We start from the raw sequence: 25,203 nt of genomic DNA, 5'->3' as shown, positions 1-25,203 counted from the left end.
TCGTAACACGCAATATTTAGTACACAGAAAGATTTTTTTTTATTAAATTTTTTTGATTAAATGAATGATTTTTTTCAGTGCATGTAACATGGCTAGTTAAACAGTAGCCTTCCACAAAAGTCATTCATCACCATCCTCCTCCTCTTCCTCCTCCTGGGAACTACAACCACTAAAGTCTTCTTCTGCTCATAATTGAAAAGACTCATAATTCCTCTGTCACACACTTTTGTCAGTCTCTCTCTCATTCGTTGTTGCTCTCTGTGTCATTTCAAGTTCAAGTTCAAGAGTTTTATTATCATATGCACAGTAAAACAGGTAGTTCTGCTATGCAATGAAATTGTTGTTCTGTTCATTCTCCCAGAAAAAGAAAGAAAGATAAACAGAAGAAAATGAATAAGAACATCAGAAACATAAATACCAATAAATTAAGCAACTACAGAAGAGACATTAATACAAACAAACAAGCAAACAAACAAACAAATAAATAAATAAAGTGCTATGAGTTTGTGCGTGTGTTGCATGCGGCATGTGTGAGTGCTTCGTTGAGAAGCCTGATGGCCGGTGGGTAAAAGCTGTTTGCCAGCTTTGTGGTCCTGGACTTCAAACTCCTGTAGCGTCTGCCTGACGGTAGGAGTGTGTTGTGGATGTGTGCTGTCCTTGATGAGGTTGTTTGTTCTTCGTAGGACTCTAGTTTTATAAATGTCTTGCAGTGAGGGGAGGGCTGCCCCAACAATGTTCTGTGAGGTCTTGATCACCCGTTGGAGTGCCTTCCTATCACGTGTTGTACAGTTACCGTACCAAACAGTGATGGAGGCGGTAAGCACACTTTTGAGTGTGTGCATACGACATGCATACACATCAAACACTGGAGCAGAGCAAAATGTGTTATTGTTTCTGCGGGCTTTCTGCTGTATGCAACCGCTGCTACTTCATTATTGCCTCCACTGCTTCCGAGTGAGACAGAAAGGCTGACATAGATCCAGTTCAATTTGAGAATAAAAACATTCTGTGTTAAAAACAAATCGTTGTGGAAACACTGCAACATGTTTTGTTTATACAGGAGTAACACTACTGTGTGTGTGTGTGCGTCTGGCAGATGATAATAATAATAATAAATTTGCTTTTCCCTTATTTACAGAGTGGGCAGGCAGCAGGCAACTGTAACGCTACAGTTGGCACAGCTATATCATCATCTGCCAAGAATAGTATAATTTGTGTGTTATTTGTGTGTGTGTGTCTTAATAAAACTTTAAAAGACTTCAGTGTGTGTATCGGTACTTTTTAAACATTTTGAGCATATTCAACAATGTCATGATAATAATAATAATCGTGATAATTTTGGTCACAGTAATAGCAATATGAAATTTTGTTACATCCCTACTCAGGAACTGATGATTTTTTTGTCGTTTGGGTTAAATTGTTTCAAAACAAGGCAACCTTCCCTGATCTTAGCTTTTTTGTTACATTTCAACAGGCGCCATGCATTTTGCTGAGGTTCCGTTAATCTGTTACAGCACATTACATTTCAAATTACAGTTATTACCAGAGCACAACAGCTGTATAATGTGGCCTACACGTTCTACTGTGACACCACATTTATCCTGCTCTATCGGGCATCGCACTGCTCTTCAATTCATGGCAATGAGCCCAAAGGTAATCAAATTACTTGTGGGGTTGGGGCGGGAGGGGGGGTACACAGTACTCTAAAAAATGAAACCGACTTCACTAAACTACTGACAAGTGCAAAACAAACTTGGTAAAAGGCGGAGGAGAAAGGCTTTGCAGAACAACAAAATAACAGCAAGACAGAAAGTGGTCACACAAAGAGTGCTGAGGCAGAGCTCAGGACCTCGGGCCAGCAGCTGTCCTGTGGATTTATCGTCCAATGTTCCATTCAAATCCAACTAAAGTCAGCTTATAAAGTACCCTAAGACACACACAGCTCAGTGAAAGCTCAGAGGCCACATACATCAGCGCACATTAAAAGACACAAGAATAAAAAACTGCGGGGGTGTGTAAATAATCAGGGTGGAAGGCAAAGAGAGAGGACATAAGCTCCAACTGTTAAGGGTTAGCGCATAAGGGACCCATAATAGGAAAATGGAACACCAAAACAAATGTGAGTGCAATGGCAATAAACAGAGTGAAATAAAGACTGTGGAACAGTCAGGCCAGCAGCGAGGGAGAAATAAAACATGCTGCAGAAGAAAGAACAGAAGACAGCACAGTGAGGCTGACAGCATGGGGGAGCCAGCAGGTAGTAGAGCATGTACTTACTGGGGGGCAACTCTCCTCCAATATCTGTCAATGCCATTTTTGAAGTACAGCACTGCCAGCCACCTGACGTTCACATCCAGCATGTGGTTATTGAAGATGTTCTGAGGAGAAGGAAGCCGTGCATTTCATCAGCTCAGGGCAGAATTGATCTGAGTATCGTGTTTTTTTGTAGCAAAAAGAAAGTTGTTTCTTCCAAATCAGAGCATCTGCATGTTTACAATGCAAAATGTACACTGCAACCTCCAACGCTGCTAACAAAAATATGACAATTTGGAGATTTCAGCTCACTGATCATCTGAAGAACTGACTCTAAAAATGTGTTTAGTTTTTTTTGTGTGTTTTTTATGCCACTATGTCAGAAGGGTACCAGTGATAACTAAGAATAAAAGTGTGATGATAATCCGAAATGGAATTTACTACGAAGGTCTGGCTGCTTAGTGCAATATGAGCAATTATTCTACTTCAATGACAATGACTCATGGAACAAAGACACTGGACCAGAGGGAAATTCTTAGATATCTTGCCCACCAGGAGGACCGAGTAGAAGCCCGGCTGCGTCTCCCACTGCTTGAGCTGCTCCTCTGCAGGCTTTAGCACAGCTGTGTCCTGACTGGTGGCTTGGGTTAAGGCCTGCAGCACCACCGAACTAGCACCGTCCATATCCATCACTGGATATATCTGGAGGGAGGGAAACACAAGGCAGGAAGTCACAAACAACATCAGCATTTTAGCAACTTTAGTTCTGGGTGTCTTTATTGTTGCTTTGTATTTATCCTCCTAGCTCTGCTGAGTGAGCCTTTCCATACTGTTCAAGCCCCACAGGTCCAAATTAATCTTCACTGGACTTAGAAAGCATAGAGTTGTTCCTTCCTTGTTCATTTTCAAGACGCCTCGTTCAGTAATGGGAGGTTTTTAGCAACTAATTGTGAAGGATGTCTTTTTGCACGTGAAAACCTTTGAGCATTACTAATGATAAGGAGAGAAAGTGCTTTATTACGTTGACTACTTGCAAGGAATCTGTCGTCAGGAACTGTTGACAGGCAGTTAATTCAACACATTTAATATTAATGCATACTGCCAGACTGCTGGCCTTAAATATTGAGATCCAACTACTATTAATCAATAAATAAATCAGTCAGCGATTGATCTAGACCCCCTCTAATTGTTTTTTCTTTACCTTAGACTCATGTGAACAGTGTGAGGAGGTCCCTTTTCTTTTCAGGATGAGTTTAGTGTGGACGAACCCCATCAAAAGCATTCCCAGGTCCAACATCAGTGACTTCTTATCTCACAGACAAACACACAAATTTCCAGAGACACACTCCAACATCTGACAGAAGGGACGACTCCATACTTTCACTTTCTAAAAGGCTATATAGCCAAGCGTCCCAATATATTTGGCACAGCCTTAGCAGGTGGATGTGTGCCTACTGCCATCTATTGGCCGGTAGTAGATTTTCAAAAGGAGTGATCTGTTCTTGCTCAAGGTTCAGACGCATTTAGCATCAATATTTGTCAATAGTTGGAGTGTTAGTAGTATGAAAAAAGTAGTATGTATGAATAAAAGGGGGGGATGATGCCGGGATTTTTCACATGATCAGAATTACCTTTAGGATCAAAAACATTTCTACAAAACTTGAGCAAAAAACAAGAGCACACAGACAGAACCCAGTTCCGAATAATAGCTAAATGTTTGCATGCACGTCATCTTAGGGATTGTGTCACATGATGTTTTAATATAGACTGTCTGTTTACACGGATGACAAGGTGACTTAAGAATCGCAAAATGTGTTGGAGTATGTGCAGAGAAGCAGAAAGGCTGTCAGCATGTAAACAGATTATTTTATTATCATTTTGTAAATACGCATAAATGTGCTGCTGTGATGCTGAGGTGTTTGATGTTATGTACCAGCAAGGTATTTCATAAGGTGCCCAAAAATAAACTTGTCCAACTTTAAAATGTGACAAAAAGTGGATAAAAAGCGGTAATATGAGGGATCACCATAAAGAAAAGTTGTACCAAGGAAACACGCCACAACATGCGCCACAAGCATTTTATCATTTAAAAGAGTGTTTGTGTTGCAGGTAGGGGTGTCAAGATTAAAATGTGACAAGACTTCTTATCTAGAAAAAAAAAGGTCTCCTGGGCACTAAGCCTGGGACGTTAATAAATTAATTAATTAATCACGCATTACAAGAAAATGAACTTGGATTATGTTGTCTAAATATTTTGGCATGTGCATGCGTGTCTGTTTTCCTTGTCTCTTGCCTCCAAACAGACAGGAAGAGTTGTGCATTGGTTTCAGCATCTTTATGCGTTTGTTCCATAGAACAACGGTATGAACGGAGTGAGCCCTTTTGTCAGTCATACAATCTCTTTGTCTCGGTGGGTGGAGGCGGGGCTGTTAGCATATACACAGAGTGTGGTCACTAGGTGGCTTCCGATCCGATCCGATTTTTTTTTTTTTAATAGTCTTGCCAATCCATTCGGATACAGTAACAATCCTTTTTTTCCTGTTTTTTTTTTTTTTAATAATAAACTTTTGTTACAAACATGAATTTGTGGAATTGAATAAGGTTATGAAAATAGCTCTTCAAAGCATTAAAAATAATGCAACCAAAGTATTGCTGAATTCAGTTTTTATATCATAGTATTTTACTGTTATTGATATTGTTACACGCTGCACAGTGGCCGAGTGGTGGCCGAGTGGTTAGCACGTTGGCCACACAGTGAGGAAATCGGAAAGACCTGGGTTTGAATCTCTGGGTTTGCATGTTCTGCCCGTGCGTGTTTGTGTTTTCTCCTGGTACTCCAGTTTCCTCCCACATTTCAAAAACATGAATGTTAGTTTAACTGGCAACTCTAATTTGTCCATAGGTACGAATGTGAGCGTGAATGACTGTCTATATGTGCCCTGCGATTGGCTGGCGACCAGTCCAGGGTGTACCCCGCCTCTCGCCCAAAGTCACCTGGGATAGGCGCCAGCATACCTGCGAGACCCTAATAAGGATAAGCGGCATAGAAAGTGGATAGATAGTGTTACACACATTGTCCCGCTACTCTGCCTCTGCACCTTGGCCCAAACAGGTTGAGATAGACGGCCGCCCCGCAGAGTCTGTGTTCTGCTCAGAGTTTCTTCCCTCAAAGGAGTTTTTCCTTGCTACCATTGCCAAGACCTTCTCCATGGGCCTTGAAATATTATCTGTTGTGAATTGGCAAAACAGTATAGAAATAAAACCTGTTATTCCAAGTCAAGAACATGTATTGCAAAAACTGTCTTGCATGCACCATTGCGTGCCTCTTACAACTGCTGCAGACAATAATGATCAAGTACAGCCATGGTGCTAGCTAGCTGTCAAAAGTTAGCAAGCAACAGCAAAACCGCTTTTGTAGTTGCGCAAACCAAGAGGGCGCTGGCATTCCAATGACTGTAGTATTTCGCCTCATCCTATAAGCATCCAAAGCCCTTTTGTGGACAACATTTGTCGCCTGTACGCAAAAGCAAACACGTTTAAATGCAAAATAGTTGTGCGAGGTGCGACTGACACTGATGCAACGTTAACCAGCTCATCAGCAACTATGTAATCATTTACACATGACGGTGATGTTCATTAGAAGGCGTTTGCAGCTTTTCGTGTAGCTCACCACGAAAACAAATTCCAAAAAATATGTGAATAACAACCGAGCTAACTTTAAGGCTAGCAAGTAAGCAAGCAGGCTAAACTTACTCAATACCAGACATGGGTCCGACATTTAGCAGCGAATTTTGCCTTTGCGCAGGTTAATGGGCAAAGGCCACACAGGAGGGATAAAATATAGCATGACTCACCTCAAAGAAGGACTGGAGGTGAAGAAAAGCAGACTACCGGCCTGTGACAGAAGCAAAGAAAAGCTCTGTTTAGTGGTACTAAGAGAAGATGGGGAACACACGCTTGTCAGAATGGCGCCAGCAACATAAGTTGGCGCATGTTGATGACGTCACGAGAATGCATCGTTCTGTGACTACTATTAGTATCGTATTCAATATCCTTAATTTAATTTAATTTTCATTGCTCATGTCCCCTGGTATATATTACCTTATTGTGTGTTGTTGTTATCCAACTGTTATTTGTTAATGCCCATGTCTTGACCTTATGTTATTGTAAATTGTAAGGCATTAATAAAGTTGAATGGAATATATATATATATATATATATATATATATATATATATATATATATATATATATATATATATACTATTAATATCGTATTCTTCTTGTATGTTGTTGGTACTGTACATATCCATTAAAATGGTCTTTTTTTAATAAATACAATGTTAAATTTAAAAACAAGGAGCCCGGCATTTCATTTATTCTATACTACTACTACTACACATGTAAAAACTACACAGTACCTTGTACTGGAACAATCATAATCAATCAATAATAACCAACTTAATCTTCAGTTTTATTCTTTTCATAACAAAATTACATACATATACAAATGGTAAAGCTGTTAAGACTCACACTTTATTATCTACAATGTCTTTATTTAAAGTTTTTCTGCATATGTTTGCCTTTTTGCAACCTCCCTGGTGTGTGTTTTTTTTTTTGTCCTTTTGTTTACTGTGTAATTTTCAGAGCTGTATATACAATACTTAAGATTTTGCTCCACTTGCATTACTTCCATATAGACAGTATGTACTGGTGTTCAATAAAACCAAAACTTTCAAAAAAAAAAACACATTTTAAACATTTAAAAAGGGGGTAATACATACATACAAACACACATGCAGGTAATGCAGGCAAGAAAAAAAAACTAAGAATGCTTTCAAAAATGGAAGTGTCAACTGTTTATTTCCATCAGTTAATAAAAGGCATTGAATGAACAGAAGAGAAATTTAAATCAAATCAATATTTGGTGTGACCACCTTTTGCCTTCAAGACAGCATCAATTCGTCTAAGTAAGCTGCACACAGTTTTTGAAGGAACTCGGTCGTTACATCTTGGAGAACTGACCACAGATCTTCTGTACCTTGTTTCTTCATGTATTCCCAGACACACCTGATGATGTAGAGATCAGGGCTCTGTGGGGGCCGTGCCATCACTTCCAGGACTTCTTGTTCTTTATGCTGAAGATAGCTCTTAATGACCTTGGCTGTATGTTTGGGGTCATTGTCCTTCCTTGTCCAAATAAATGTGTGGCCAATCGTACCTCCCGGATGTTACTGCATGATGGATAAGTATCTGCCTGTATTTCTCAGCATTGAGGACACCATGCATTAAACCTGACACAAAACTCCATTTGCAGAAATGCAGCCGCAAACATGCAAGGAACCCCCACCATGCTTCCTGTTGCCGGCAGACATTCATTAGTGTATCGCTCCCCAGCCCTTCAGCGAACAAACTGCTTTCTGCTACAGCCAAATACAAATTTTGACTCATCACTCCAGAGCACCTTTTGCCATTTTTGAGCACCCCAGTTCCTATGTTTTTGTGCATAGTTCAGTCGCTTGGTCTTTTTTCCATGTCGGAGGAATGGCTTTTTGGCTGCAACTCGTCCATGAAGACCACTCCAGACAGTAGATAGGCGTAACTGAGTCCAACCGGTTTCTTCCAGTTCTGAGCTGATGGCACTGCTGGATATCTTGCGATTTCGTAGGGAAATAAGCTTGATGTGTTTTCATCTGCCGCAATAAGTTTCCTTGGCCGACCACTGTGTCTACAACCCTCAGCGTTGCCTGTTTCTTCAGGGGGCTTCAACAGCACATCTTGAAACACCAGTTTGCTTTGAAATAAATGTCTGGGAGAGACCTCGCTGATGCAGTACAACTACCTTGTGTCTTGCTATCACATATGACCTCATAAAACTGTCATCCACAACCTCTCCTTTGTAGCAAAGTGTGGCTGCTCCTCACCCAGTTTTAAGTGTCCTACACAACTGTTTCTGTTTCAGTAAATGACTGTTTCAGCCTACATGTGATGGCCTGGTTGGTATAATTGGTTGATCATACACCTGACGACAATCTATAAAATCCGACTTTTTGCAAATGTACCTATAAGAAGTGATGCTGGTTTGGCGGCAAAGGGTAGTGACACCAAATATTGATGTGATTTAAACCAACATAACACAAATAACTGCATCATCATTAGAAAGAGCTTTGAATATCTCGTTTACCCTGTTAAGCTACACGAGCAGGGGACAGTGTACTACAAACTGCTGTCATCATGATGCAGTGCAGTTTAACATTATTACTGGATGACTATACAGTATGTTCAGGAAAGGGTGCAAATGCCTTGTGTATGCACATGACAACGACCTTTGTACATGACGCGTGTTACTCAAAGCAGTTTTTCAAGTTAAACCTCTCTCTGCTAAAGGATAAGACAAGTTCCAGCCAGTCACACACCTTCCTATACTGCATGCTGACATGTTCACTACAGTAGTTTGCTGCTCAGTGCTGGACAGAGAGAGCGTGTGAGTGTGTTGTTCTTAAATGGGGAGTGTCTTCTGGCAGGACCGTCACTAGTTTCTGTTTATATTTGTTTTTGGGTGACTCGCTGACCAACGTTCTTTCAGAGCACACTCACAATATCCACCGGACGAGCATGAAGAGTTTACTGGAATTGTTTTTCACTAGCCTTGGTGGTGCAGTTGTTGTTTATTATGGAGTGAAGCTGCTGCTTGTCACCAGGATGCTTTATCCCAAAATGTGGTTCCCACTGCCAAAGTCTTTCTTTTCGTCCATGGGAGAGTGGGCAGGTAAGCTTGCTGTGTACTGTATGTCTTTCTTGGAACAGATTAGATGCTATCAGCATCACTGCATGCATTTTTGAAAATGAAGAGCTTAATTGGTGCAGTGCAAACTCCAAAGTCAAACACCCCAAAAGCTGCACAATTGGGAGTTCAAAGTCAATTTTTTTCACGCTTCACGTCAGCAAATGTTCATTTTAGGGGGCGTCGAAAGGGTTAACTTTCAAAAACACTTTGAGCGCCAACTGCAAAATCTACATCAAGTCAAATGAAGGATCGGAGGAAGCCAAAGTACTTGATGTCAAAGCATTCATGGATCTGGACAAATATTGAAGGTGACATCTCGGCTACCAGGAGCTTGCAGTCATCAACAATAGACTAAAACACAACAATAATAACATAGATTAAGCCAAATTCAACAATATTAAGCGTGTTTCTGTCCAAATTTTACTCCAGTATTTATATTTTCATGCTTAATGTTTTTATTTTATTTTCTTTTATATGTGTCATTAATTTTATTTAGTCTTACGTTATTCATTCTTATTACATATCCATTTCCTTTAACACTGCATAAGCTGTGTACTGTCAGCTATTTCCTTTTTTATACTCATATTTGTTTATTTTTTTCAACCCCTTTTGATTCTTTTCTTTCCTTCGTCCATTGCTGGACATTCTTTATTCTTTTGTCTTTAATTAGAATGAAGGCACATGAAGGTGCCGGCACGGTGGCCTAGTGTTTACCATGCTGGCTACACAGCCTCTTGCCCACAAGTTAGTTGGGGTAGGCATCAGCATACCCCCATGAGCCCAGTGAGCACAAGCGGCGTATAAAATGGATGGATGGGTAGCACATAAACACAGGAAGTGAACAAGCTTGACATTATATCCCACCCCACGCCCCAAGTAATGTCATTTCACGATAGCAATTTGGCAAAGTTTAGCTACTAATGCTAGCTATCACTGAATGCATTACCTTTCCTAACAACAGAATGACTCCAAACTGTCGGTCGCTTTCCTGAGACTGCTTTTATGTGTGGGTGTGTGTACGCTACGGGCGTATCTAGCAATCATCTTATTCATTATTAAATGCAGTTTAATTTATAATTGTGAAAAATATAGACAGACTGAAACCACTATTGGTAACATACGCTAGCCGGTGATGGTGATCTTATATTTTTCATTGGAAAAAAAAAAGTAATCGAGCAAGTTACAAACTTGTTTGTCTATTTATGGAACAAATTACTTGGGCTTACATTATTTCTTAGGGGAAAAATGTATTTGGTTAACGTCCGTTTCGGTTTGAGTCGACGAATCAATGACGCTAACCAAGGTTCGACTGTATTTGCTATGGGAAAATGTGTTATTCTGAAACTAGAACTACTTGTACAACGACAATGAATGCCACAGCTGATTCAGCACTGGTCCAGTCCAGTCTTAAGACAAAAACATTCCTCTTGGAGTCCCCGAGCGCTCTTGTTGACTTACAACATTTCCTTTGGCGTCACCAAAAGAGACACTTCACTCTCCCACAGCACTGAAAGAATCCTTAGGAAAAACACACAAAGCAAGGCGCAGCCGGTCTTTCCTCTTCTTCCCAAAGTTCACCTCAGAGTGGAACAGCGTGTTCTCGCCTGGACAATTGCCTCAGTACCTCATTTCTCATGGGGAAATGGTGAATTTTTACATGATCTCATCAACGTCACAGTTTAGCGTTTACACTTTGCCACTGATGTGTTCTAGAGCAGTGATTCTCAACTAGTGGGTCTCAGACAGCTTGTCAAAAATTACATTCAAATATGTAACATACAACCAATGTTTGACTTGTTTTTTTATTTTGAAATAACATTTTAGTCAATAATTGGCTAGCGACAAGTCCGGGGTGTACCTAGTGAGGATAAGCGGCATAGAAAAAGGATGGATGGATGGATTTTAGTCAATGTTTTAGTCATCTTCCTCCTTGATATACACCTATTGCATGTTTACTTGATTTAGTGCAATTTTGCTATTGAATTTGAATCTATGCATTATTTGTATGCGTGCAGTTATCATCTTCCTTGTCATTTCTTGAATAAAACGCCTTAACAAATTAATCTGAAATGCACTTTGGGCAAATAATTGTGTGTTTTAAAGTTAAAGAAGAAGACATTTCAAAAACAACTTAAGTAAAAGTGGTTTGTGACTTACAGAGTGTTGGAAAACGTGGGTCCCAGATTGAGATCATTTGAGAACCCCTGTTCTAAAGTGACCCCTGCAAAACATTTCACCCACATATCCCCATCATAATAAATATAGTCATGGTTGTTAAAGCACCGTGACGGTTTGCCATTGTTCTTCAGCTTCATTGGTACATAAGCTAAATAAATGTTGGTATTCAACCATCCATCTATTTTCTATACCACATGTCCTCATTAGGGGCGCAGGTGAGCTGCAGCCAATCTCAGTTGACTTTTAGGGTTAAGAGGCGGGGTACAGTTCGAATTTTGCGGCTCGCTGCTTTTCAAAAATATATTCATTCATAAATCATGATGTTTCGTGGTTGAATATGGCCGCTTATTAGGCAAAACCAGGGATTCTCTGATCAGGTTTTTATGCTGCCGATACCGATATCGATCATCCACAAGTGAAATCGGCCGATACCAATACAGGTCTTATAGATTAGGTGTAAATTTTTAAATAAAAAACATTTGAAACATATGTTTGTTTCTCTATAAACCATAAACAAAATGGTTGCATCCACAACTCACATTTTGAATTTCATTATGCATTTCTTCCTGGTGTTCTCACATTATTAACTGAAAACCTGAATGAAAAGCAGGCTTGCAGGCGCCTCGTGGTGGTGGGGAGGGCTCCCTGGTCCCGGCAGGCACCACGTTGGTCACCGCTGGGCTATATGATATGAAAGGGAAACCATAAAATTTAGACAAAAACATATTTGACTTACTTTTCCAAAATCTGGTGAAACTTAGAGCATCAGGCACCTTCTTTAAGGAGACTTTGGATGCAACAGCATCCAGCAGGACTCCAGGCAGTCGGAAAACCTGGTTTCCTCCACCGCCGCCTACGTCCGGCCATACAGTCTGACGAATCCAACCATTGTTCAAGCTATCACGGGCGCATTTCCCGCGCTTTGGCTAATTAGCCACCGCCAGACCGACATTCACATCGCAAGTCGCAAAAATTTACCACACCCTGCCAAGTGTCCGCCCCCCAAATGCCGCACCAAACTAAAGCTTTTTAAAGATATCATATCACTCTCACGATGACAAGAAGTCCCACACGGCTAAATGAACTAAAATAAAAACATAAGCCATTCAGAAGACGTATTCATAGATGTTGCTGATTGTAATATTCTACACTGGTCACTTGGTGTCAGTAATGTTACTGTAATGTTTGGTGAGACACACAAGCACCAGACTTCATCACCAGCCAGAACAACAGGCTTTTATTGCAGGTTTGAACGATCTCACAACAGGCACAATAATCTCTAACAAAAGCACAGGCTACTGTTGCGTGCAAGCTGAAACTCAACTCTGAATCCCCAACGTCACTTCCTGTCCTTCCCTCACTTATCTCCCCTAAGGAACACATTTATAGCGACACACACAAGGATGAGTTGTATTTAAGTCTTAAACGGCTTATTTACTCTCATTATGTCCACTATATTGGGTATTACGAGTGCAAAGGTGACTATAGGGGTGTTATTTATGCATCCATATGTCTAGAGGGCTCTAATGTTAAAAAAAAAAACATATTTAGAAGGTGGTAAACAATTACAAAAATATTTGATTTATAAATAAGGAATCCCACTTCGCTGAAATTCAGTTATCACAATCACGTCTGGAACCAATAAGATGAAAAGATAACTGCCTATGTCCTAATGTTGCATTTACTTTGCTGTATTGTCATTGAACACAAAAGGTCAAAGTTAAGAGAAACCAGCAGAACATACAATAATTCCCATCACATCACAGTATGATGTTTTGAAACACTAGCTGAGTCATGATCACCATATACAGTATCATCATATTAATTCAAAACAACAATAATGTAACTACAAAGTCAAACTAAATGAAAGATGGGTCAAGAAAGGATCCCTGTGGGACTCCCTCAAGATCGTTTCAGCGGATTTTATGCAAATGTTAGGGGCGATTGGGTAGCTCCTCTTGGGCTAACATTCTTGATGATTTGGCCATTTTAGACTTTAAGTATGTCGCTGTAGTAGCAAACGAAAAGATTACAAATAGACAGAGAGGGAAATAGGGTTGCTATAGGCTGGCTGGAGGCGGAGCTGATCGGCAAAGGGGATCAGTGTTTAAAAGCAAGTATCGGCATGCCGATACCGTGCTTTTTCACTGAAATCGGACGATACTGATCAGTGGCTTATCTATCGGAGCACCCCTAGTCAAAACATATGAATATTCAAGCACATTTTTTAGCCTAAATTAAGCGTTTTCAGCATATAAATGGCTAAATGAATTAAAAATATATATATAAGCCATTCGGAAGACGCATTCAAAGATGTTGCAGATTGTAGTATTCTACACTCGCTTGATGTCAGTAATTTTACTGTAATGTTTACAAAATCCTTTTGGGGTTAATAACAACACAATATGTGACATATATCTGATATATCTGATATAACAATATGTGTCTTATGATGTACTGCAAACTACTGTTAAGCATATTCTTCAATTAACACCCAAAAGTGAGCATTAATATCTTTGTAAAGACAAAATTAGTGATAGATCAGTTGTAATGGATTGTATTTTCTTATTTTGCCATACACAGTCAAACGTGTTGATAAGAATAATCCACACAAAACAGGCTACATTTGTTCTGACTTGAAAATATGACTTCTCCAGTGACTTACACGGTTGGCCCACTCTTTTGTTTTAACACTTCCAGTACATCCCGTGTGATTTAAAGCCCTAACACTACACTTTCCAGACAAGAAACCAGAAACATGCCTGTTATCTGGAGAGGGGGGGCGGGTGGCTGAGGAGATGAGAGGGTAGTGGGCACTCAGACACAAGTAGTTCCTGTTTGTTTTCTCCGTGTTCTTTATCAGAGCTGGGGAACATGCTGTAAGTACAGCTGGTTGGAACAAGATGAGTAAGCAAACACTGCCGGCGTGATGACATAATTTTTGATGCCCCTGGTGGTGAGAATGGAAACTGCTGTAAATGCAGACAAGTAATAGGAAGTGTTCTGGTTTCAGTGGTGACTGGTGCATCCGAGGGCATAGGAAGAGAATACGCCTTTGCGGTAAGTTTTGCTTTAAATCATTAGAGTCATTCAAATGATTCATTAGCTTTCTTAGTGCATAATTGTGATATATTTCCTGAAAATGACATAAATCAAAGCAGTGTTTCCCAACCAAGGAACATGTTTTATTTAGAATACTATGTATAAAATATGCCAAGACATATATACAGTGGAACCTTGGTCAGCGTCCGCCTGGAGAGTGTCATTTTTGATAAAATTTTCGCCACAGTTTCACCTCGGTTTGCGTGCATTCTGCGGTTAGAATACAATACCGCGCATCTTGTCCTGTTATTAATACACCGCGGGACTCCATCAGTGTTGGGAGCCCTATAGCAACCTGCAAGGATACGAGGCTGGGCCAAAGGTAAGAAACAGGCAGGCCTTTTTATCTCATAATTTCTACTTTTTATGACTCTTAATCTTGTAATTTCAACTTTTTATCTCATACTTATGACTTTTAATCTCGTAATTTTTACGCTTTATCTCATAATTATGATTTTTTTATCTGGTAATTTTGACCTTTTCATCTGATCATTCTGACTTTTTTCTCATAATTATGACTTTCAATCTCGTAATTTCTACTTTTTATCTCAATTATGACTTTCTTACCTCATAATTATGACTTTTTATTTTATAATTTCGAGTTTTTATCTCATAATTATGACTTAGCATTGGGATATTTTTTTCTTTCAGTGGCGGAAACAGGTTTCCATAAGTCTATCTGTGCTGCGGGGGAGAAAGTTAGCACCCGATGGTGCGTCAATGGTGCGGGTTGCTGCTCGCAACAAACAACATAAACATAGAAAAACTTTGGGATTTCTAACTGAATATATTTTTTTTTAAATAATGACCCGTGTTTGCAAAATTGATAGGCATTTACATAAAATTTGATGTATTTTTTCAAGTTTTTTTTTTTTTATCATTGCGCCTGAAGTTTCCTGCGCGGTTCATCCCCGCCCAAGGTCCAGTACTGGGACTCCTGTTCTAGTAGACGCTGCATCACCAGTGCCTCTACTGCTTGCAAATCAACACCTTACAGATGCTATGCCGCCTTGGCTCCAAATTGTTTCACCCAAAAAAGACAAGAACACCACCAACAACTCATATACTGTATGTTACCAATAGTGGCTTCACAGAACAGATTGTACAAAAATGTCAACATTACCTAAGCGTGACAGACCGCACCTTGAATGACAGATGAATTGACTATCATCCCCATCTGTACTTTCCACTGGTCCACCATGTCATCAGCTGGCTGAACAAGGGATGAATGTGGTTATCATGAGTAGAACCAAAGTCACTTTGGACCATGTGGCCAAGGAAATAGGTAAGACTAATCTATTAAGTGTGTACCTGCCACTGTTACATCATCTTGTGGACTAACAAGGTTGTCTGCTATTCATGCGTAGGTAACACTACAGGTCGTAAGGTTAAAGTGTTGGTGACAGACTTCACCATGGACAATGTCTTCAGTGACATCGAGGAGCAGCTGAAGGACCTCAACATCGGAGTATTAGGTGCACCATTTTTGCGGTGTTTGACATAATACGTGAATCATGTCTTGCTTCAGCAAAAAAAAAACAAAAGAAAAAACACAATTGCGGCTGTTCATTTACAATCGTACTGTTCCCTCTAACCAAACAAACTACTGAACTGCATGTTCTTGCTATTGTCTGCCAGTTAATAATGTAGGCATGCTGCCCAGTATTGTCCCCTGCAGATTCCTTGAAAACGCAGATTTGGATCAGGTCAGTGGTGGCCCAGATATTGATATATAACTTTTACATAAATATATACAGGTTGCGAGAACCGAAGTACCATTTTTCATGTTATTTACATTTGCTTCCAGAAGATTCAGTGCAATCCCTGTTTATCTTTCAGACAATTACAAGAGTGATAAACTGCAATGTGAAAACTATGGTTAAGGTAAGAGCGTATATATGCTCTGGCATTTATATATATGTCGTGTAAATCTTTGGCATCTTTTCTCTGAAAATTCTAATAGTAATTTTTTTGTTTAACAGATGTGCAAAACAATCCTTCCAGGCATGGAAAACAGGTTTCCTGCCCATGTTTTCTCCATTGGATGTAACGTATACAGTGGCTGCTTTTTTTGGTTAATTGAACAATGTGTTGATGATTGTGGTTGTAGCTTGCAGTGCTACGCATAAGAAGGGTAAGGGTGGCAGATATTGTGCAGATGTATCAAATTTAAAGGGCAATGAGCGTATTTCTTTGCTTTAATGTATTCGTGTTTGTGTTTGTGTCATGTCGTACAGGGGAAGAGGTGTGATCTTAAACGTTTCCTCTGGAATTGCCTCCATTCCCTTCCCCTTGTACTCGCTGTACGCCGCGTCCAAGGTGAGCGAAGAGCATCAATTTATCTCCCTGCCTTTGGCTTCAGACAGAGTACAGCACAGGGCCGCTCCAAAGTCCAACACGATCCAAACAATTGCTACCAATGGAAATTATGTAAAGTGGACTCATCTGTTCCAGGGCCAAACTGTCCCTTCCATAAAACCTTTAACTACCGGTAACGTTTGAAATAACATTTTAACATCTAAGTGTAAAAAGAAGTTAACCACTGTGTAGTAGAACTGAAATAAATTGGAGCTGCTTCAAGCTAAATGCTAGTTTTGTTATCTTCTTGATAAAATTGATATGCGTTTAATTGGATCGCTCATATTGTGGTAAGTAGGGGTGTCCCGATACGACTACTTGACTGCCAATACAATAACAATTATTGCATCCTTGAGTTTCGGCCGATACCGACATCAATCTGATCCAATATCACATTTTTCAAAAACAAAACGGATGATGTTGTTTTGACCTCTAAATTGTAAGATTTTCTTCAGGGGACTTTGGAGGCTCCTGTACTCCAATCAACTTGTGGCATCTCTGATGTGTGTGTCGCCTTCTTGCAGATATTCGTGGAGAGATTTTCTCAAGGTCTTCAGGCGGAATACAAAGAAACCGGGATTATTATACAGGTACTAAAACCCCCTAAGTCTTAAAGGGATAGTTAGGATTTTGTGACATGAAGTTGTATGACATCTCCATCAGAGGTGTAGTGCATCAACAGCAACTTACCCCCCACTTTGTTCCGTGAGTGGCGTTCTGGTCGGATTTCAGTGAGGAGGAACGTAGTTCCGGTTAGTTGCTGGTGTCTCTTAATTTAAGCATTTTGCTTCTCAAAACAATATGCGTTCAAAAGAGTAATACATTTGCATCACAAAACCACTCTCGCCTGTCTGTTGTTTTGTGTGTGTTCCACAGTTTTTGCTCAAGACTTTACTCTCGCGTTGCAGCAGTCTTCCTCCGCTGTGGAACACACACACAACAATGGACAGGCGAGAATGTGTAGTGATACGAACGGAGAGGAAATAACGCCGAGCGACTGCGAGGTCTGACTTTTTTGATGGAGACGGTTTTGTGATGCAAATGTAGTATTACTCTCTTGAGAAGCCAAATTCTTTACTTAAGAGACCTCAGCAACTAACCGGAACCAGGGTCCTCCGACCAGAACTCACAGAACAAAGGGGGGGGGGGGGGGGGGGGGGGGGGGGGGGGTTTGTCACTGTTGATACACTACACTGTAAATGGGGACGTCATACAACTTCATGTCAAAAAATCTGAACTATCCCTTTAAGTAAACAAAAGGCATAGCCAATCTGTAACTATTACCTCATCTTGCTTTTTCTTGTGGCTTTCTCAGACTGTTGCTCCCTTTGGGGTCTCCACTCGAATGAATAGTTACCAGGCAACGAACGTGGTCACATTGTCTCCACGTGACTTTGTGAAGAGCTCCCTGCAGTACGTCAGAGCTGGAGACAGAACATACGGCAGCATCTGTCACATGTTCCTGGTAAGGCTCACTGGCATCAAGGCTGAGTTAGTTCCGTGAGTTCAACACGGAGGCTGATGTCAATGTCCTTGTGCACACGCAGGGCTGGCTACTACAGACCTTGCCACTCAAGATTGTCTACGCAGACTATGTGCTAAACGGCCTGCAAGAGTTTGTGGCGAGGAAACAAGCGCAGAAGAGAGCCATCTCAGCTTTGAGCGCAGCTTAATCACATACCACTCTAAAGACAAGGGGTGTCCAAGCTTTTCCCAGCGAGGGCCACGTACTGAAAAATGAAAGGATGCAAGGTCCACTTTGATATTTTGTAAAGCACACATGTACCTGTATATATGCTAAGATGTTAGATGTATTTCAAGAAAAAACTGCATCTCAGCTTTGTGATATAGGTGAAAAAGCATTATAAGTATGAACTTTGGTCTTCACTCTTTTTTCCCCTTTTGGCTGTTTTTTTATTTTAATTTTACAAATATTTCAACTTTCTTCTTAAATAATCTTCATGAATATTATTTTCCTAATTTTATGACTTTATTCCCATAATATTTTGACTTCACACCATAATATTACAAGTTTTTCCCCAACCTAGTTTTCCAGAAATTATAATTTGTCTCCCAAAATATTACGACTTTTGAAAAATAGTATCCTTTTTTTTCTTTAATATTTCAACTCAATTATTTCTCATTCTCTGCAGGACAGGAAGGGTGACTTCCTGTCTGGTGCTCTTACTTTGTGTGGTGTGCAGCCGCTTCGCCCCAGTGAATCTGTGCGCAGCTGTGTCCAATTACAATGAATTGGGTTCATAAGCCGCTTATGAACCCAATTCATTGCCTGTGTTCTCCTCGCACATGCTGTCACATGAACAGTTTCCTTTCCTGTGGCTACGTCCTGAAACTACCGGTTGTGTTTCACCTTTTGTTGCCTGTATTCTACACAACTGTGAGTACATGCACCTACTTGTGCCTAATAAAAGGACTTTTAATTGCACGCTGTGTCTGTCTCTGCATACCGGGGGGTCTAGCGTTCAACAGCTCCACCACAAATACTAATATATATAATACTAAAATGACATTATTTTTCTCATAATGTTACAAGTTTTACTTGTAAGATTGCAACTTTTTTCTCATTAGAATAAAACGACAGCTAGTTCTGCTGTTTTAATTTTCCAACTATTGAAACTCTTGAAAATGTTCTCGTAATTTGGACTTTATTCCCATAATGTTTTGACAGAATTCTTGGAAGATTCAAACTTTTTCCGCAACCTAAATTTTCAAAAATTATATTGTTTTGTTTCTCATGATATTACCACTTTTAAAAATAACGCCTCTTTCTTTAATATTGCAACGTTATGCTGTCAAGATGACATTATTTTTCCTTAATATTACATTATTTCTGTTTTTTAAAGATTTCTTGTTAAATTCTACGTGCCGGGGGCCAATTAAAAAGACGTCACGGGCCGCAAATAGCCCCAAGTCTACACTTTGGGTATATCGTGTCAAGGAGCATGACACTAGGAGAATACACATCTGCAAGTATAAATATTATAAGCGGAGTACCTCAGGGGTCAATACTGGGACCAAAACTGTTCAACTTGTATATTAATGACATCTGTAAAGTGACAAAAGACCTAAAGCTAGTAGAGGAAATGACTATACTAAAAGGATGGTTTGATAAAAATAGATTATCCTTGAGTCTAAGTAAAACTGAAATAATGCTATATGGGATAGCAGAAAGGATACGCATGCACAAATATCAATAGACGGTGTGGACATTGAAAGGGTAAATGAAAATAAATTTCTGGGGATCATAATAGATAAAAAAAAATATGAGCTGGAACTCACAGTAAAAATATACAACATAAGGTGGCAAGAAATACCTCAATATTTAAAAAAGCAAAATTAGTCCTTCACCAAAAAATCACTCCATACTCTTTACTGCTCTCTGGTATTACCATATGTAACTTATTGTGTGGAGATATGGAGTAATAACTATAAAAGCGATCTTCACTCATTAAATGTACTGTAAAAAAAAAAATCAGTTAGGATAATCCATAATGCCGTATAGAGAACGTACAAACCCTCCATTTCTAAAATCACAAATATTAAAATTCACTGATCTAGTAACATTTAAAACAGCTAAAATGATGCATACAATAACCTGCTACCCAAAAAAGCCATACAGTACTTTTCAACAAGAGAGAAGAAATATGATCTCAGGGAAAAACTAAAGCTAAAACACTTACACGCGCGAACAACACTAAAAACCCGCAGCATTTCAGTATGTGGAATCAAATTATGAAATGGATTCAGTAAGGAACTCAAACAAAACACCAGGAGTGATTTCAAGAAACAATAGAAGCAGCTGACGTTTGCAAAATACAAGGAAGGAAGAGTCTTGAACCACTGTGTCCAAAATGCTATGTCCAATCACTACAACACTCATTACTCTTCATTCTTATGAGTTCATCGTCTGTACTCATATACCCATTATTCCAACTACGTTCTGTTGAGTCTATTTATACTGATTATTGTTTATTATACTGATTATTATTTATTATGATTGCGGGAAAAACCTTGACAATTATAGCACCACATTGTTACATTACTTTATCATTTTCCTGTGCATTAACTGGTAAAGACCACATATGGAATACAGGAAGTGAATAAATGTATTGCAATTGATGTGAAACGGGCGGGGGCAGGATTAAATGAGCTTTGCTTCTTCCTCCTCCTTTTGGACATGTGGAACTGCGAATTGTACTATGGGATGTATTCCATTGTAACTTGTATGCGTGTTCAAATAAAATTAAACCATTACCATTACCATTACCAGTGTCTACTATACATAGTAAATAAAATCTTGCAACAACTAGTTCATTCAAATTGACGTTTTGATAGGAAAACTACTGGAAAAAGAAAAATACCACAATGAGTGTTATTTGCTTACTGTTTATGAATGGCCAAATAAATAGTTAAAAGCTGTTTGGTCATGGGTTTTCTGTTGATGCTGAATGTATGACAGACTACTGTATAGACAGTACTGTATATTGTACAGTATAGTCTAGTCTAGTCTAGTCTATCTGGAGTCCACCAGAGGGCGCAAAAGTCCAGGGCTTGGCTGATTGGTGATGTAATTTGTGGCCGTCTCACAATACCTTTAATTTTGTTTTGCATGGACTATGTGGCATTATTATTAGAGTTATAGAGTGTTCAGTGTAAATTAGTACGTGTCCAACATTACTTTGAAAACGCATATATCATTGTTTAATTAGTGGACCATTACAAGATCAAATATATATGCATGTTTGGTATATTAGTAAATATATCAGCGGCAAAAGCAAAATTGGGAAGGCATGTATGAACATGTTGCAAATATATATGACAAGTTCCCCAAACCTGCAGAGACCTTTACAGTGATGTTCTATTCTGTATGTACATTTAGAAATTGTTAGTTGTAGGTGGCATGGCAATTCCATGGTTGTAATTGCTACGTTATCGAGGTATGGTGATGATAAAGTGAATCTTGGATTGGTTTTCTTGACTGATGATTTCATCCTGAACATTGGGGGGGGTAAAAACAGATACAAAAACCTAACATGGCGTGATTGAATGGCTCTCTGGTAAGAACTGTAATTGCACCCTGTAAAATACGCACACAATGTCGTTACCTTTTGTGTCCACAACCGTCACGTGCGTTAATTGACGGATGGGATGTGCTTTAAACGCCTTCTGTTTTGCATCTAATACCTACCAGCTGCAAAGCAAATGCATATTTAAGCAAATTAAACTTATTCTTGGCCTTAATTAAGCATTTACAAGCATTTAAAAAAATGACTAAATGAACTATCTAAATGAAGTACAATACAAATACAAGGCAGAAGAAGCATTCTCACGGTGAATGTAATATTTTATATTGGCCACTAGGTGTCAGTAATTGTTTGGTGAGACAATTATCAGACGTGATCGCCAGAACAGTAACTTATCTCACAACAGGCACAATAATAACATGATAATCATAATAACACGGGCTACTGTTGGGGCCATAACCCACGATAAGCTAAAAGTCAACTCTGAACCTCTGACATCACTTCCTGTCCGCCACACATCTGTCCACCTGCCACTAAGGTCTGCTAGGGAACACATTTACTGTGACACACGAGGAGTTTTGTTTATGTCTTAAATGGCTTATTTTTCTCTTACTCTATATTTCTCTTACTCTCTACTATATTGGGTAATACCATTCAAAGCCGAGATTAAAATAAATTGGCCACCGGGGGAAGTACGCTGTTCAGAAAAAAACAAGGCATTGCGTAACGTGCGAGTCTACAGTATGTTATTTTTCGTCTATCTAATTTTCTCTGATTATATCTCCTATATTGGATCACACAAACGTAAAGGTGACTATAGGGGTGTTACTTAATGTTAAGAGTGCTCTAATAATGTTAAAAAATGTATTTATAAGCTCTTAAACAGGTTTTCTATGCTAACTATGCTAGCTAACTGTGAAGATATTCTATTTATTAATATTGAATCCTAATTCATGGTAATTCACTTACCGCGGTCAGGTCTACAACCAATTAACCGCAATAAACAATGTATGACTGTAGTTCTTGTATTATTATAATAATTATATATACTGTATATATATACACAGTATATATTAAAATAAATTATAAAATAATGTATACATGTATATATGTATACATGTATATGTTTTTTGTCATGAGAAAAACTTTTTTCCCTTCTTATTACTTATAAATTTATGTATTTTTTAAAATAAATTATTAATAATATTTATTTTTATTTATCTATCAATTGTTATTTATGATTATTAATTTATTTATTGTTAAATACACACGGCAGGCCAATAAAAAAACGTCCATACTTTGGAAAACCATGCCCTAAGGGTTTGCACGACACATGCAGCATAACAATTTAACCAAAATATTAGAAAAGCCTCATTGGATCAAAACAATACACAGTAACATAAATAGAAGTACTAATAAACAATACCAGTCAAAAGTCTGGACTTGTCAACTTTTGACAGGTGGGGTACATTAAATGTATGTACTGTAACATGACACTGAAGTTCAGTGCAGTTGCTATTGTTCGCATTAAGAGCATTATCATCTTCTTAAAGGTGCTTCTCATATTGAATCTCATTAGATTGTGCAGGTATATCTAATAAAGTGTCCATTGCATGTATGATACATGAGCAAAATGTACGTATGTACGTAATGTATGCATTTTAACAAATGAGCTAAATTATTGCACAAAAACTGGCTCAGGGGTGTCCCAAGTGAAGCCTGGGGTCCATTTGTGGACTGCGGCTGATTTTTATTTGATAGGCCTGCGGCACATTCGAAAAATCTAATTTAACAAGGAAAACTAAAACAAACAACTGTAAAAATAGTACAAATCTGCAAAAATTACGTCAAAATATGAGGAAAACATTGTTGTAACCTAACAAGAAAATGTTATGATGTTATACAAATAACATCGTAATTTTTTTCTCATAATGTTTTGCTACTGAAAAGTTATAATATTATGGGAATTAAGTGAAAATATTACAGGAATAAACTCATAATATTACCAGAAGTAAATATGCAAAGATTATTTTAAAAGAAAGTTGAAGTATTGGGAAAATTAAAAACGCTTTTTCACCTATGGCACAAAGCTGAGATGCATTTTTCTTGAAATATGTATAACTTCATAGCATATCTACATGTGTTGCTTTACAAAATAGCAAATTGGCCCTTGCATCCTTTCATTTTTAAGTATGTGGCCCTTGGTGCAAAACGTTTGGACACCCTGTCTTAGCATATCTACATATGTTGGTTGACAAAGTATCCAAGTGGCCCTTGCATCCTTTCCATTTTCAGTATGTGGCCCTCAGTGGAAAAAGTTTGGATGTAAATGTGACACTTTCTCCACTTATGGGAATTTCCAGGTGTGCTCCACTTCTTACACATTTGTGTTTATGTGATGTGCAGCTGAAATCAAAAGTTGTTTACTGCACTGATACAAGAACAAGGGGTTTTCCTCACCTCAGGTGCAGGTCTAGTGCTGCACAGACTTTAAATTTTCTACTTTTCAAAGCCTGCTCTCATCCCTCAGAATATGACTTTGATCATAATAAGAGCAGTTGGCGTGTTTGAACTATATGGGAGGGCTTCTCTCCACTCACTGAACCTTGAACAGGATGACAATTTAGCACAAATGCACCAAACAAAAGGGGCGAGAAATGGGAAATGGTTGTTTTGGCGTCAAGGGGGACAACCACAGGGCCTGTGGGTGGTCAGGTCTGAGGACACATGAGTTATCGGGCGTGCGCGTGTTCGCGTGTTGAAGAGGGGGAGGACGCCTCACCCCGCCCTGACGCGCCTTGCTTGTTGTCTCAGTAAACACAACGGTCCAGAGATGATCCAACACAAGCACACAGTCACCATCACAGCAGCAATAGCAGCAGAAGCCCACCCAGGAGACAGGGTCAGGACCACTGAGCAACCTTTTTCAAAGCCAGGAACTCGTTCACCTTACCGTTATTGACACAATCCTTTAACCGCAATGTGTAATGAAAAGATAGCTATGAATTTGAGAAATGATCTGTTATCAGTATGTGGTACATCTGCACTATGCAATGACATCCATCCATCCATCCTTTTTCAGTACTGCTTGTCCTCTAATGACACCCAATACATAAAACATTTTGTTTATTTTAAAAGTAAATGTAAAGTTGAAACCCACCAGTGCCGACACATCAGGTCTACTTCCTCAAAGATGGCTCCATATCTGAAAACATTTCAAGGCACAATCAATACAAGCATCAAAACAAGCTTTTCTAACAAGTTTAACTACAACCACAAACATGTTGCTAGATTGTGCCGGTGTACCTAATTTTGTATATGTCATTTTTTATTAACCTCAGTTTATTGGAATTTGATGCATTTTACCCCGTGACTGTATACTACATTCAATATTATCCTATACAAAATAGCCTATTTCCTCATATAGTGTACAGTGTAGGGGTGTCACAAGGTCTCGCGAGACTAAAACGTAACAAGATTT

At 39.1% G+C, this 25,203-nt stretch overlaps 2 protein-coding genes across 8 annotated transcripts in view; one reads left to right on the top strand and one right to left on the bottom strand.

The window, feature by feature from the left end:
• ipo11 (importin 11) overlaps positions 1-6,239 on the bottom strand; it is a 118,207-nt gene extending 111,968 nt beyond the window's left edge. For 2 of the 3 annotated variants that reach the window (XM_054772928.1, XM_054772930.1), the window contains exons 1-3: positions 6,108-6,239; positions 2,806-2,955; positions 2,278-2,378 (exon numbers count right to left, since the gene is read on the bottom strand). In XM_054772928.1, the coding sequence (XP_054628903.1) occupies positions 2,278-2,378; positions 2,806-2,943 (239 nt within the window). In that variant the 5' untranslated portion in view covers positions 2,944-2,955; positions 6,108-6,239. Of the gene's footprint in view, positions 1-2,277; positions 2,379-2,805; positions 2,956-5,325; positions 5,481-6,107 lie in introns of all 3 variants that reach the window. The other variant, XM_054772929.1, reaches the window with a different exon arrangement.
• A 2,431-nt stretch (positions 6,240-8,670) lies between these two features.
• On the top strand, positions 8,671-19,116 carry hsd17b3 (hydroxysteroid (17-beta) dehydrogenase 3). 5 transcript variants are annotated; one of them, XM_054774730.1, is made up of 12 exons: positions 8,671-9,021; positions 14,231-14,277; positions 15,529-15,604; positions 15,687-15,794; positions 15,958-16,025; positions 16,159-16,203; positions 16,302-16,336; positions 16,557-16,638; positions 17,202-17,267; positions 17,586-17,681; positions 17,993-18,142; positions 18,225-19,116. In XM_054774730.1, the coding sequence occupies exons 1-12, from the start codon at positions 8,868-8,870 to the stop codon at positions 18,348-18,350; spliced, it is 1,053 nt and encodes a 350-aa protein (XP_054630705.1). In that variant the 5' UTR covers positions 8,671-8,867; the 3' UTR covers positions 18,351-19,116. The 5 variants fall into 5 exon arrangements, with proteins under 5 accessions (XP_054630705.1, XP_054630706.1, XP_054630709.1 ...); XM_054774731.1 differs by lacking the exon at positions 17,586-17,681; XM_054774734.1 differs by lacking the exon at positions 18,225-19,116 and having other exon boundaries at positions 17,554-17,681; positions 17,993-18,140.
• Positions 19,117-25,203: the final 6,087 nt, after the last annotated feature.

The sequence above is a fragment of the Dunckerocampus dactyliophorus genome, chromosome 4, assembly GCF_027744805.1.
Source record: "Dunckerocampus dactyliophorus isolate RoL2022-P2 chromosome 4, RoL_Ddac_1.1, whole genome shotgun sequence".
NCBI lineage: Eukaryota > Metazoa > Chordata > Actinopteri > Syngnathiformes > Syngnathidae > Dunckerocampus > Dunckerocampus dactyliophorus.
Note: the sequence above shows the minus strand (reverse complement) of the source record. Positions and strands in the feature narration are given on the sequence as shown.